The sequence below is a fragment of the Cynocephalus volans genome, chromosome 4, assembly GCF_027409185.1.
Source record: "Cynocephalus volans isolate mCynVol1 chromosome 4, mCynVol1.pri, whole genome shotgun sequence".
NCBI lineage: Eukaryota > Metazoa > Chordata > Mammalia > Dermoptera > Cynocephalidae > Cynocephalus > Cynocephalus volans.
In genome coordinates, this window is record NC_084463.1 from 116,716,472 (window position 1) to 116,732,850 (window position 16,379).

General features: G+C 34.3%; 1 protein-coding gene across 1 annotated transcript; it reads left to right on the plus strand.

Moving 5' to 3' along the window:
* The first annotated feature begins 861 nt into the window (after positions 1-861).
* C4H11orf58 (chromosome 4 C11orf58 homolog) lies at positions 862-13,721 on the plus strand. Its single transcript, XM_063093450.1, has 5 exons — positions 862-1,068; positions 6,028-6,111; positions 8,696-8,756; positions 10,411-10,520; positions 11,653-13,721. The coding sequence occupies exons 1-5, from the start codon at positions 1,006-1,008 to the stop codon at positions 11,884-11,886; spliced, it is 552 nt and encodes a 183-aa protein (XP_062949520.1). The 5' UTR covers positions 862-1,005; the 3' UTR covers positions 11,887-13,721.
* Positions 13,722-16,379: the final 2,658 nt, after the last annotated feature.

Sequence of the window (16,379 nt, forward strand, 5' to 3'; positions counted from 1 at the left end):
AAAAGATACAAGATTTCCTGGCAGAGATGGACTTCATTTGCTGAAGGCCCCAGCAGTAGGATCAATCTCACCTCACACAAAGCCCTTTGGAAAGCTTACAGAACTTCCTCACAAACCCAGTTTCAGTTATAGCCAATTAACCACACTCTACACCATATTGAACTCATGTGGGTATGAGAAAATGGCAAGATATTCCTCAGAATTTTCTAGAAAGCAGTAACGCCTGTCACCTAGAAATCCACCACCCGCCACAGAGAAGGAACACTAGGGTGGGAATGGTAGAAGCCATTTTTGTTTTATTTTTTTAAAGATGACTGGTAAGGGGATCTTAACCCTTGACTTGGTATTGTCAGCACCACGCTCTCCCAAGTGAGCTAACCGGCCCTCCCTATATGGGATCCGAACCCGTGGCCTTGCTGTTATCAGACCCACACTCTCCCAAGTGAGCCACGGGCCTGCCCTAGAAGCCATTTTTTAAAAAGGTCCTAGGTGGAGGGTACTCATGATGATTCAATAAGCGTCACACATTACATTTAAACCTAGGTGCTTAACTACAACGGATGCACTGTCAACAAGGCAGCCTCTCACGGTGAAAGAAAAAACCCACTCAAAACCTCTTCCTGTAACGACGAAGCTCTCAACCGTCTATCACCGCCATACTCATCCGCGGGAAAGCGCCCTCCACCAGCCGAAGAAGGTGGGGCCTCAGAGGGCACTCCCGCCACACAGCGCGAGTTGGGCCGCTTGACTTCCTGGGAATTGTAGTTTTAGTCACCCGTCCAGCTCTTATTTTGGCCAGTATGGAGTGAGTCAGAAAACTACAACTCCCAGAGGGCTCTGGGGTGGCGAGCGGCAGCCTCGGTGACGACTGTAGCGAAGGTCCGCAGGGACTCTGCGTTCTGGAGTGGCGCTGCTTGGGCCGGTGGCGGATTTCGAGCTGCTGGTGTCGCGGCTGAGGAGGACAGCGAGTGGGTTCGGCATTTCCCCGTCGGGATACCCGCAACGATGAGTGCTGCCAGGGAGTCTCACCCGCACGGGGTGAAGCGTTCAGCTTCCCCAGACGACGATGTAAATAACAATGGCGGAGTGGATGAGGGTTGAGGCCTACTAAAGGCTGAAGTAGGCCGAGAAGGGTGGCTGAAGGAATAGAAAGCGCCTGAGGTGGCCCGAATGGGGAGGGCTGAGGACGAGGAACCAGAATGACTGGGAAATGTCTCCCTTTCTTAATTAAGGTCGAAAGGTTTGAAAGGTTTCTTCATTAAGGTCGAAAGGCCAGGAGCCGGAGACCTGCGTAGGAAGGGGAATTGAGGAAGGAAATCCTTAAGAGGGTCGAGAAGTTAAAGACCTTAGTTAAGAGACCCTCATATTTGCGTTTTGGGGAAGCTGGGAAGCTGATGAAGCTGCTTTCTCGGGCCTTTCTATTCAGGATAGAGACGGCAAGACACTCACTGTTTTACGTTTAAAATGTTCCTATGACAGTGTTGAAATATTCGTGCATATTTGGACAAATTTTCCGGCCTGGATTATTTTTGCAGTGTACTGGTAATAATTAACGCTAACTGTACTAGTAGGAGTAGACCGAGAACAGTATTGAACCGAAAAATTGTACCAGGGATGTAATTTAGTACTGGCGTACGATAGTGAAGTCTAAGCGAGACCTAGAAGCCCATTTTGATGTCAGATACTTCGTTCGCCTTCCCCTCAAACCCAACCCCCTCCCCCGAGTTTATTTTAAATAGCAAATCATTCATCCCTTAAAATAACCCATTAAATATTTACTGCTGTGCCAGGTATTGGGAATTCAGAGATGAATAAGTATTGTAGCTTATGTTGGGCCTTTTTGTATACGTATTTGTCCTAGCTCCTAGCTCAGTGTCATGGAATCTGCAGGAAACCAGTAAACGTAAAACTGGGTCCTTCATACAATGGATAAATACCTCGAGAACGTTGACAGAGAAATTATTGGGAAAGGGGCGTGGAGAGGTCATTAAAGATGATGAAGGAACATCTAGTTTTCAGTTATTTAAAGCACTGTCAATTTCTGAATGTATACAGTTTTTTGAAATTTTTCTATAGTGCATTTCAGTGCCTTTCATAATATCTTTGTAACCCACCAAAGGCTCACTGGATAAATACTACTTTGTAGCAAATGAGATCCCTCTTTGTGTGGAAGGTCAGAATAGTATGGGTCTTAAAGGAAATTGATTTTAGCCCTGCAGAAAGATTAGAAGTCGATTGGTTATCTAGTGAGATTTATTCATGTTTTATATTCTCCCATCTACTGGCTTTTTGATCTTTTCTTGTCAATATGTTAATTGGTATTTGTCAGGAATTTATTTAAGTTTTTGAGTAACCTGGCTGCCATTTAAAAAGTTATGACATCGTTTTCTTCCTGGTATTTAACTGTAACTTGATTGCTATGATGCCAGACACCTGTTTTGCTAGACAATCTTTCAGCCTGACAGAAGACTCCAGGTGGTATTATGTAATTTAACAGAAAGTTAAAGGGATTAAGTAATTAAGTCTCTACAGCTTCTGTTGAGATCAGTTTAAACTAGATGACCTTTAGGACGGTTCCTGAGCCTATAAGCTTTGTCTTTGGAGGAGATTGTTACAGTTGCAATTCAAGATTAAGACCTAGGACCTTCACATACAGCCCCAGAATCATTATGTTGCTAATGTTATAGTGCAATACAGTAACGTCTCTTGATACTGATTTTTTTTAAAAGTTCATTTCTTTCGTATGAGTTTTCATTATTTTTACTAGTAATTTGGAGTTAAATTTAAGATGTTTTTAATATTTTAAAAATATATTTTTGAAATATACCAATAAATTGTCATAAAAAATCAACTGACTATAATACATAGTTGGTCAACAGTTTCTAATGAACGTCCACTGTGTGTAAAAGATAATTTTTCTTCATTGTGCTCACATGTTAAACAGGGTAATAAAATATTCTAAAAGATATCAAAAATAGAAGTTAAATCACAGAATACAACTCTACGAGAATGCTGACAATACAAAAGTAAATTCTCATTACAAGTCACTACTAAGATATGTATTGAGGAAGTAAATTGATTGCAGTTATATAGTAAAGGGTAGTAAGGATGCAGACAACTTGTTTTCATTGGTTTGATTGGAGTGGAAAAATGAAAGCTATCTTACAGGGAGGGGGAGGTTAATTTTAGTAACTTGGGGAAACTCTAAGAATGTATCAGGCACCCACGTATTGCATTTTCAGAATGCAGCACTTGGGCAAGGTGATTGCTGTTGTACTGTAAAGTCCTTAAAAGGAAAAACGGGAAGGGCTTCATGATTTTTTTTAAAAAATTAGGATTAGAAGTTGTAAACAATAGGGTTATTTATGTAAAAACATTGTGAAGATATTTACTATTTTAGTAGAAATAGAGAATCAGGAAAGTTGGTTTTTAGACAATTGTTTTGTTTTTAACTTAATTTTGTATGTTTTTATAACTGTAGTTCAGAGACTAACTTTCAGTATTCTATGTAATTTGATCATATATAGTATGATATGAAAAGAGCAGAAGACTTATGGCCAGAGGATTGAAACAAGTCAACTTAGCCCCTCTATGGCTCAGTGTATACTTATTTATTAAATGGACTGTTGTAAGGAGCTCTTTAGAGGATGTAAGTGAAAAGTGATTTATAGGTTGTAAAGCATTTTGCAGTTCCTAGGTATTATTCTTAAGACAGTCTTTTTAAAAAGCCTTTCTTTGTAGAAAAGGAATTAAAACGAAGCTAATTGTCAGGTCCAGGCTTACAGAGCAGGTGATTTAGTGAGAATCAGAACTGAATCTTCATTTGTACTTTTTTTTAAATCATACTGGGCCAGAAATAAAGAATGAAATGGCTTATAAAAAGATATGAGCAGTCACATAGAAAGAAGTAGAGGTTTGTAACTTAGGTAGCCAAAATTATGAGAGTGTACAAGCCTCTCTACAAAAAAGAATTGAGCAGAACTACAAGTGGGTCCAGTGTGGTACAAATGCTTTAACACATGTGCACGAGAAATAGTTATCATTGTTTTTTATATTCTTTTAGCCTTTTATGAATAATTTTCAGAGTTAAGAATAAAGAGTTAGTGAAAAACAACTTTATTAGGAATTTTTATAACAGCAGCAGGCCCAAATTTCTGTTCTGCATTTTCCTGATTTTGATGGTATGTATAACCAAATGGTTAGCATCCTCTGAATACAGCTAAATTGCATATTAGCTGTCATATGTGAACCTGGAACATATAATTTCAGATTTCATATATGTATCTAATAGGTTTTAGCTTTATCATTATTTCTAGTTCTTGCATTGTATCATCAAAATATAGTACTTAAAGAATTTTTTGAAACCTTTGATTGCTTATGGTTGTGTTGAAGAGGCGTTTGCCATCTTTGCTCCATAATTATAAAACATTTTCATTTTTAGATTATAAACTCAATTAGAATGATTAGTCCAATGTTTGTATCATCTTTTTACTTCCAGTGACCTTTGTATACACAACTGCCTTCAGCTTTTGTCCATTTACAATCTAAACCAGGTAAATGTTGGTATACAAACATCATGAAAGATTAAATAAACTTTCTTTTAGAAAAATGGGATGATCCTGGCTCTTATCCAAAATATTTCAAGATGAAGTCCTTCCTGTCGAATGACTCTCCGGGTGAAAGTACCATACGTTTTTGTCTTTTGGGGGTTTCTTTGTCTCATAGATTCTTGGGTTGAAGAAAAGTCATCTAGTATTTCATCATCCAAGACTCAGATTCTGAGGTTTTTGCACATGCAAGCAGTTAATTTCACCATCATCATTAGTCCAGAATATGATACTGGTCATATAGCATTTACCTTCTTATTCGTCTAATTGTGAAATACCTTTTGTCAGTTTTCTTCTCTTTGCCAGTAAGGGTGGAAAATGAAAAATTCTGAATTCTCATCTGTGTTCAGTGAAAGCTAAAAAAGCAGACAACAGAGGCATGATGTCTTGAAAGATGACAGACAGTACAGTACTTTGGGCAATACTATGAGAAAACTCTTCTACCATTCTTCTGTTTTCTTATTATTTTAGACATTTTTAGCATAGTTGGGAATAATTAGTGAATTATAATAAAATCTTATATTTGTTTCAAGATGTAGGGGGGAAATATCACTAGGATTCCATAATATTTCTTAAATTTGTAAAAGGGTTCAATAGACCTATTTGATAATTGCAAGTTAAAATGAGTTTTAGTCTATTCTTTTAAAAAATAAGTAAAATTTTCTTTTTGTTCTTTGGAAGACCTTCAAGAAATAATAAAAGACATGATATCTCAATCCTAACAAATAATTAGAACTGCTCAAAAAAGAAACTGAAAGATGAAAATTCAGTTTAGTGGATTGTGGTAATATACTGTCCCTTAGAATATCACTAAAGGCAGGACTTCTTAATTTTATATATATATATATATATATTTTTTTTTTTTTTTTTTTTTTTTTTTTTTTTGCAGCTGAGCAATGAGATCTGAACCCTTAAGGCAGAACTTTTTTTTAACTTCAACTAACTGGCAACATTCTGGGTTCAAAGTATTAGGTTCATTATTCATTGCTGTAGGTTTCTGCAAGATTCTAGAGTAGTGGTTCTCAAAGTGTGGACCCATATCAACAGCATCAACATTGCTTAGGAATTTGTTAGAAACTAAAATCCTTGAGCCCCATCCCAGACCCACTGAATCTGAAACTCTGAGGGTATATAGTCCAATAAAGTTTTAACAAGCCTTCTAGGTGATTTTGATACATGCAGTCTTTTGAGACCCTGAGCTGTATCTGCAAAAGACTAAAGAATTCTGCCCTGAGGTAATAGAAAAAGTATATTTGAATCTGAATGTGGTGCATATGCTTAACTTCCTAAGCAAGAACAATAAACCTGATTATAGTTAAAACTGACAAAAAAAAAAAAAAAACTTGGGAGTTGCAGATAGACTTTAAATTTATAATACTTATTTTTATGCAAAAAATTAATCAACTAATGTCTTTTCCAGCTTGGATCCAGCAATTGGGAGGCAGCAGATTTGGGTAATGAAGAGAGAAAACAAAAGTTCTTGAGACTTATGGGTGCAGGAAAGGTAAGTGTCAGACAGTATGCATTTTTATCTTTTCTGTGAAAATAATACCACTTTTTGTGTATGTTAAATAAGAAAGACTGAATACGTTTGGATCCCATTTTTCTGCTCTGCATGATTACTTTTGACTTTGGGAAATACAACGGGCCTAACCAAGCACTTGAAATTTATACTATTTCTGAACCACTTCTAGAATTCTCAGTGCCTCTGGCAGAAAGCTTTGGAGACTGTATAGAAAACAGTTTGGTTCCAGGAGACTATGGGAGAAAGGAGATGTGAAAGTTTATGATTTGCCATCTATTAGCCCAAAGGGTTGATAGAAGGTATTTCTGTGTTATCTTGTAAAACCCTCTGTACAAAGAAAAAAATTCTGTTGTATTTTATAGTTTCCTCCAGCCCTTTACACAGAAGCCAAAGGAGTGTCCTTTATCAAGAAACTAATTTTTAAAATGTTCAATATTTTTGAAATTCCTCTCAGTTTGATTAACATAATAGAATGTATAAAATACAGGTGCCATGAACACATCACCTATTGAGAAAACCTTTCTTTTTCCTAGCAGTTCATTTTTACTTACAAATACAGTAGTCTCTAGAAACATTTTTTGTAAGCAAGTAAATTTATTTTAATAACATTGTCCCAGTAGTCTTCATACAAACTAAATTTGAAAGATTTTGGATAACTTTTTTTCTCTTTCAAGCACCTTAACATGAAATTTTCCCTTTGTTTTTGTTACACCCATGGGAATATGTATTCATGCATTTGACCAACAATTATTGACTACCTACTACATGCCAGGCCCCGTACTAGGTCCTGGGGGTTACATAGATCAATAGTACATGTTTGGAGGCATCATGTAATGGAGGAAACCAGATACAGCAATAGAGAATTATAATTGCTATAAGAAAGCCATACACTTAGTGCTGTGGAATCAGAGAATGGTTTAGTAGTATAAGAAAGCTTTCCAGAAATAGAATTGATCTGAATCTGAAAGGATGAGTAGTTAGCCCAACTACAACAGTGAGTTTGGGGGTAGGAAGAGGTCATGTAAAACATTAAGATGAATATAAAGGAAGCATTTGTATAATATCTCATTAATTCAGATTTCCCAATAATTTGTAATTTGTCATAGGAAATAATCTGAAGTTTCTCTTGGTTCTTGCAAATAAAAGATTTGTCAAGATTATATTAAGTAAAGTAATAGTTTTAGAGGTCATACTCAACCCGGTAGAATGAAAACTTTGAGAACTTAGGAAGAACATCTTAAAATAAAATGTATTAAATGTGGCTACCAGCAAATAGGCTGGTTAGCATACATTAAATTCTTTGCAATTGAGGCTAGGATTGTAGCTTTAATCTTTATATGGGCTCCTTCAATTTATTCTATTTTTTGACTACAAAGTATATTCCTAATCCTAGCCAGCTACTGTGAATATTTATTGGTCACAGAGAGAACTCACTGAGGAAAGTATGAATAGATAAGTACAATACTATCATCCTAGAATAACTTGATGCCGTTATATTTACATTCAGATCTTGCTAATAGGATGTCTGTTTTGCAGCATGTTGAATCATTGATTTGATTATGTGTTAAAGGCATCTGAGGCAATAAATATTAATACAGCTTTTCAGTAGTATCATCTTTGTGTTTTAGTGAAGTTTATTTCTTTACCTTGTGAAACTAAATGTGAATCATAAAGAGTAGATTAGACAGATAAATTGGGAGTAATTATGTAGCCAGATCAAATGATAACTTTGAGTCAGATATTATGTTTATAGTTCTAGATTAAATTCTTTTTAAATTCTGTTCTTTTTGACAGATTGAGATTGGGAGTTTGTTGTAGTCACGTAGTAGAGAACTAGCTGATTGATCATGATGTAAAGATACATCATTTTGTACATTATAAGTCTGTTTCATTTTTATCTAGCTAAATACTCTTATTTGCTTTCTCTCCATGAGATAAACAAAGGTGCTTTGAAGAGTTCATGGAAGATTCATATTGTCTTTTAATTCTTTTTTTCCATGAACTTTTTGAAGTAGCCTTTTACATGAGACATCAGAAAGGGGAGGTGGGAAATTTAAAGCAACTCATTTGAGGAAAGGGAGGGGGTAAACGAAAGAATTGGTAATTGGTAAAGGGCCATGAAAATCAATTACATCATATAAGGATAAATTTTAAAAAACAATTAAGAAAATAAATAAATAAAGCACTCATTTAACTCGTCTTTAGGAAAGAAAATGTTTAGATTGACTCAGTTTTCTAGTTATTTACTCATCTCATTTAAAATTCCAACCTGATCTCTACGTTTACTCTCTCTACCCCTTTACTCTGTTCTATATTGTTTGTTTTAATGGCACTTACCACTTTCTAACATAGTATAATTTACTTATTGAGTACATTTGTCTGTCTCCCCTCCCATCCCTACCCTTGGTAGAATGTGAGCACCATAAAGGTAGGGATCTTAGTTTAGTCCTTTGTTTTCACTGTATCCCAGAAGTCTGGAATAGTTTCCGGCACATAGTAGACACTCAATAATTATATTAAATTAGTGGTTTCAAATTCTAATGTGTTCTCAACCTTTTTATAGAAAGAACATACTGGTCGTCTTGTTATAGGAGATCACAAATCAACATCTCACTTCCGAACAGGTAAGAAAAAAAAATATAATTAAAATAGAGGTGCTAAATTTGGAATATGAAATATTTGTACATGTTTTGGGATATTCTAACTTTTATATATAATTGTGTTACTGACTAAAATATTAGAATTGGAAACGATGTATTATATGTAAACATGTTATCACGTAAAGTATCAAGTATTATGTACTTAGATTTTAAAAGATAAGAGTATGTATTAATATGATATTCTAACCAAGAAACTTTTTCCTGTCTTCATTTTTACTGACTCAGAACATATAGTTTAATTGTAGTGAGGTTTTATGTCTCATCTTGCCACCTGTTATGTATAGAATCATTTTCTTTGTATAAATTATTTAGCATATAATGTTACAGTTGGCATATTATATTTTGAGTTCATTCACTATGTTTTGTTCTGAAATCTTTGAATAATATAAACTAGTTGCAGAGCATAAAGAAATAAACTTGTAATGTTAGGGAAAATTTTTAAATAACTGAAAATGAATTTGGATCTTAATTCAGTCTGCTAAAAAGTGAAATTTTCACCTATTTAAAATTGACCCTAATCTTGGACCTTATTAATAATAAGAGCATAATGACCTAGATTAAATTTAACAAAATTTTTAATTATTTAAATTAACTGTATACTCAGCTAGCATATGTAGCACATTTTAGAAATTAATAGATCTTTTATTTTTCTGGTGTTAATTTCAAATTGATTTGCATTGCTACATAAGGCAGAAAGTATCCCTAAGCTCTGCAGAATGAAAAAAATATTTTTAACTGCTGCATTTACTCTTTTAAAATTGGGAGTGTTATGAATAAAAATAATGGAAAGTACCACCATCTGTGATTAAAGCCTAAAATTCCTCTTATATTTATATTTACAAATTAAAATATCATACACAGGAAGCTCCAACCGTATTGGTAATTTTCCAGTTCTTGAGTGGTAGATTCAAAGGTGTTTAGTATTCTACTTCATGATTTACATGCAACAGAGTATATGAGTGTATGTCAAAAAGTTCATGGAAAAATAGAATTTAAAGATTATACTAAACTTTCCATGAACTTTATGATGTACTTTCGTATGTATATATATCAAGTGTTACATAAACTTAAAAATTTTTTCATGTTTTTATGTTACTTCAGTAAACTGACATGCAAAGAAAGGCATCAGGAGAGCCATTACAAGATCATTTTTTTAGCCATTCTCTAAACAGATACTTTTGTTTGTTGGAGAGTTTTTGGTTGTTTTGTTTTGGTGACTAGGAGAAGACTTTCAAAACATTTATTATACTGCAGATAAACTAAAACATTTAATAGTCAAAGTGCTTAATAATTAATATTTATGATATCTTAACTTCAGTCAGTTCTTTCCGAGACTCTTTTGTGTCTGGTTTGAATTATCACATAGGAAATTATAAACACGTTTTTAATTCAGAGGGTTAATTACTAAAGAAGTAATCATAAATACATCCTTCAATGATTTTATTGGCTGTTATGTAAGCACATGTGGTATAAAAACTTATCTACAAAATTCATTGTAAAATAAGTCACAGAGAAATCAGCCCTGAAAATAATAGCATCTGTATTATAGGTTTTTTTGTGTAATCAAATGTTTTTATTAATTTGACTGAAACATAACCAAAGTACACTGGACATGCAGGGGAAGAAGACAAGAAAATTAATGAAGAACTGGAGTCTCAATATCAGCAAAGTATGGACAGTAAATTATCAGGAAGATATCGACGACATTGTGGACTTGGCTTCAGTGAGGTAGTAATTTTCATTGATTGGGAAGATAATCAATTTTCAATTTGATATCATTTATTTATGTTAGATTACCCTAGCAATCAATCCTAGGTAGAAAGCTTTGTTTATACAGTTACTTAAAATATTTTTATATACCCAACTGCTTCTCTGTAAATAATCAGAAGAGATGTTTTTAAGGCTTTAAAAATGTGTTTTCTAATACCAGCTAAATGTAAATCCTGGTTAGTCATTAGGACACATCTTTTACTAGGTGTGAACAACATGCTCACAAATTAGATAAAATATTTCATGTAAGTTTAAAATACTAGATTGGGGAGAGTTCTTTCTCAGTTGTTCCCTGAGTGATCTCTTTTTATATTATGAATTAATTTGTAACTACTGTTTATTCCAAAATAATATAGGTTGAGTATCCCTTATCCGAAATGCTTGGAGCCAGAAGTGTTTTGGGTTATGATCTCCAGATTTTGGAATATTTCCATTATACTTACCAGTTCAGCATCCCTAATCTGAAAATCCTGAATCTAAAATGCTCCCATGATCATTTCTTTGAGCGTCATGTGGGTGCTCAAAAAGTTTTGGATTTTGGAACATTTCAGATTTTCAGATTAGGGATACTCAACCTGTATAGTATGCAAAACATTGATAACTGGTTTCCATATAAAGATCAGTGGTTAATTTGCCTTATTTTTTAAAAAAATATTATTTCTTTCAGGAAAATATAATACAGTGGTTTTCAAACTAGGGGGAAGGGGGAACAGGTGAGTGGTCTCAATGCCCTCTCTTAAAATAAAATCCTGCTGAAGTCACAATGTATAAAAACATATGGAGTTGCCTGATTTCTCAGTTCTTCCCTCAGCAGCCTCTGATTACAATATAGTCTTAAAACTGTTGATCTAATGGCTACGAAGTGGACTGTTTTGTTTTGTGGGGTCTTGGATTTTGGGGGATTTTTGGCAACTGGCCGGTACAGGGAACCAAACCCTTGACCTTGGTGTTATAAGGCTTCATTCTAACCAATTGAGATAACTGGCCAGCCCCTAATAAACTTTTTCAGACTGACCAAAATTAGAGGCTTTACCAGTTTTTGTACTGGCTAATAATGTTTATTTTTAAAAAGAGCCTGTTGATGTTTTAGGTAGAGGATCATGATGGAGAAGGCGATGTGGCTGGAGATGATGATGATGATGATGATGATGATTCACCTGATCCTGAAAGTCCAGATGACTCCGAAAGTGATTCAGAATCAGAGAAAGAATCTGCTGAAGAACTCCAAGCTACTGAGCACCCTGATGAAGTGGAAGATCCCAAAAACAAAAAAGATGCAAAAAGCAATTATAAGATGATGTTTGTTAAATCCAGTGGTTCATAACTCCCAAACACTTAGTCTTTGTATTAAAAGTAAGCCTTATTGTTATAATGCACAGTGGAGGACTGCTTATAGAGCACAGACCTTTGTATTATAATTTTTAAAAAGGCCCTTTTAAATATTACAAAGAGTGTTTGCTTTCAGATGCCATTGATTACACTTTTATGGTCGTGACTATAACCATTTTTGTAAAGAGTAAGAGTTGTATAAGATAAGAAATAAATACAATACTCAACTTCCTTTCATATTAGCATCATCAACCCTCTAATCTCACCTTTTTACCCCTTCAAATGCAGTTATGGAAATGCCTTTTTTTGTTTGCAGTCACTATTTCTTCATTTTTTTTTGTTGTTGTTCCTTCATATTTTTCTCTTTTAAAAATTTATTTGATACTGTGATATGTTCATGAAAAATATACTTTAATTATACTTTGTATTGTATAACTATTCATCATGGATATTTCTGCTGCCAGTCACAGTCTAAATTAATGTTGGCAAAAGATTAGGTACTTAGTTTACCCTTAGTGATTCAGCTCTACTCTTGGACCAAAGTAATATGAGAGCAAGTACTTTCACACCTGTTAGGATGGAGTTAGTTACAACTGTCATACATTTGGAATGTTATGATCCCAAGTAATCTTTATATAATTTTGATTACATCGTATGTTAGATTTTTTGATAAAATTTGGCCAATTTTTACAGAAGAAATTATTTCTCTGATCATTTAGTCCTGTCTATTTTGAAATATGTAAAACTGGATTTTAAAGGTAATATGTGACCAAAGTTAATTTTTTCCCTCAAGGTCTAAATAAAGAGAAAGCAGTTTCCCATATTGGTTGTGATACCTTTATCCTCATAATCTAAAAAATGAGGACTAGGCATATTGAACAAGAAGCTAAAACAAATTATCTTCATTTTATCCCATTGCTGTTTAATTAATCACTAAAAAGAAATATTACTTTCTAATTTTATAGCAGCTTCTGTTTGAGTGAGATTAGAATCATCTGACTGCTGTTACATGGTTGATTTGTATAGCGGGTTAACACAAACTGCATTATGGGCTAGTCAATGGATTTTTTAAATAATTGGGTCCAAAATCTTAATGTTTTTAAGTAACAAGTTCAGAGTCGAGTCAGACCTGTTTGTGAGCTAAACTGTTATACATGTAGATACTTAAGTATGTGTTTGATGCATTGGATTTTTGAAAATTATTCTTATGTCATTTTCAAATTTATAATGTGTTAGAGGAGTGTAGCAACTAGAACTGGTGATTTCTGGTTTATAGACTCCATCTTGCAATATTTTTCATGTGTCAGATCCCCAAGTTTTGTGTTTTTTTTCTCAAATTGTTTTAAAATAGGTGCTACCCAATATAGTAAAACATTGTCAGTGGGTGATAGTATGTGACATTTGACAAATAGTTGGTTTGAAAAAGTTTGGCTTTATTGAACAATTTTAGTTTGACCACTGATTTTCAAAACCTAGTGTGTGGGGTTGCTTATTACAACTAATTAGAAAGTGAAGACTTGATTTATGTTTAAGAATGGAAGAGGGAGAGAGACCAGTTATTAATGTTTTAAAAAGTATTTTCATCAATTCATTGTTTAAATCTACTGGATGTTGATAAGTCTTGATTCTGATATATGAAATAGAAGTACCTCCTGAAATAACTACACTGGAAGACTTTTTTTCTAACTCTAAATAGAAATCTTTATTTCAATTAATTCATGTGTTAAGAAAATGACATTAACAAAATTCAGGGTTGGAATAAATTTAGGTCTGTTGGTCCATGTGGCCTAGAGTCACAGCACTACATTAAACATCATGGCTGTCTTTTAAGCATGAACATTGGGTATTTTTGTTTTTTGTTTTTTAATGGCAACTTTTTGGTATCACTGGTGATTTCATACCTCAAGTGTGCTTCTCCCAAGTGTTTGCCAAGTGTTTACCTATACCTATTCTAATGACCTAACACTCTTTTTATTGAAAAGAATGTTTCCAGGAGTAGATTCCAGTGCTGTTTGTGTTAATAGGTAAAAGTCCTCAAGTATAATTTTTATAATCTGGGAGAGTTGAAGGTACAGAAAAAAGTCTAGAGTGACTAAATCATAGTTTGAAAGCAGGTCACATTCTTTGAGTAAATTTGGGAGAAATAAATTCCAGCTACCTGGTTAATTAATTTCAGTGATCACTTCTTACACACAGGGCTTTGGTTCCGTTACTTTGTCTTTACCACAACTATGTCCTCTATATTTTCACTATCCAAAAACAACTTTATCTCTGAAGGCACTAATTTAAAAATCACTTCTGTCCATGCAGTTTTATTCCTTTCCACCTACTCTATTTAGGTCAGTCTGTTTTCACCTGCTTCTTAAGCCCTATCTAGATATTTAATTGATCTATCAATTCAGTATCACAGTTGTCAGTCTCCCAGATAACCCTCTCTAATGTCATACCTTCCTGGAAAATCGCAGCCCTAGATGTATCCAATCCCCTGCAGATTATTTCTGGAGAAAGACCACCAAATGCACAAGTCTTTATTAGTAAAAGTTGGTTTTAACTGACCTCAATGCTACCTGTTATCCTTATTTTCTCTAGTTAACTTCCTGTTCTCCTTAACAACCTAACAACTTTTAAGTTCTCTGTTCTGAAACATGACCCTGTTTTTTTTCTTTTTTTTTTTTTTTTTTTTTTTTTGGCAGCTGGTCAGTCTCCTTTCCTCAGTAAAATGGGGATAGCAGTAGTATCTACCTTGTTACTGTGAGAATTAGATAAAATAAGTAAAAAGCTCTAGTGCACAGATAGATTAGTGATCAGTAAATGCTAGCTACTGTTAATCCTTTGCACTCTGTCAATCTAGTGCTTTTGATATCGAGTCTTCAGCCTCTCGGTCTATTGATTCTTTTCTGTCAGTTTTTGTTCAAATATTTCACATATTTGGGGCTGGGGGGCAAGCGGCTGGCCAGAGCAGGGATCTGAACTCTTGACCTTGGTGTTACTAACACTGCTCTAACCAACTGGATTACTGGCCAGCCTGTATTTCACATCTTGAAAAAAAAAATTATTACTAGGTACCACATACTTCAGCTGTAATCCTCTCCACACTTTATCCAATTCTAGTAATGTTTCTATTACTGTCTCTGCATCCTCACTTCCATCCTCTCCCCCAATCCACTCCAATGTGGCTTCTACCCACCATTGACACAACTGCACAGAAAACTGCATCAAATCAATGATTCTCATTTTCCTAAAATATAGGTACGTTTCAGTTCTTTCCTTGCTTGACTCATTAGCAGTACTTTGACATTGTTAACCAGTAGTCTTCAGACTGGAGTATGCACACTCCTGGGGTACACGAAGGCTTTAATAGAGAATTGCCTGATCTTGTACATCCATATTTATTTGTTCCTAAATTGATCTCCCTTAACCACCTCTCATTTCACAATCTTTCTCCCACTGGAGGGAAGAAAGGCAATACCTGTCAGCCATCCAAACCTAATTGTCCTGGGGTGTAAAATCTTTAAAGTCTCCAAACAAAGGGAGAATTTGAAACATTTGTTGATATTGAGGCTTGAGTGACTCCTTTTGCAAGTGAGATGGTTTCCAATTATATGCCCTCAATGAGATTGGTAGAGAACTGAAGTGAATTATCAGCTGATAGATTTATTAAAAATAAATTTTGATGAGAGATCACTCTGATTTTTGGCCCAAATTGAAAGAGTTGAGGGGATTGACATTTCTAAAGCCTGTTATTGACTTTTTTCATATGAGCAAGCTTTCTCGGTGCTTTCACCTATAAAAATAGAAAAAAAGGTTTTTTCTTTAGGAACACCAGTTATGTGCATGTTGCATCACCTATCTTCATATCATTTTTTCTTTATATTCCTGTTCTCAATTTCCCTTATTGTGATTCATGCACTGTATACTCTGTTATCCCAATTTTATTTTCATTTTTATGATTATTTTAAATTTTTTCCCCAAGTTCTGCCAGCTCACATTTTATTCTTTTTTATTCCATCCTATCTTTTGTATTTCTAATGTGTACTCTTATTATATAGAGATGAATCTTTCATTAAGGTGTTAAGGTCATTGTGAAACGTTTCATCATAATTTTCAAATATTTGGGGGCATTAGTTTTCTGTTGAGTGTTCTTCATCTGCCATCTATTTTTCTGTCTATTGTATCCTTATACAGAGTCTGTGCTAGTTCTTTAGTACTGTCAATCAACTGCAAACATCTTTTGATAACCTGCTCTGTGCCAGCCACTCTTCTAGGCACTGGGAATACAACAGTGAACAAAATTAGTCCTTGCATTAATGTAGCTTACATTCTGGTGGATGTGAGACACACAACAAATATATGATATATATATTTATTTATCATATATATGATAAATGATGTGATGATAAATATTAGATGGTGATAAATATTAGATCAGTGTAAGAAATCGTGAGATTTCAAAGAGATAGCAGGAATTCAGATCATTAGAAACCTGAT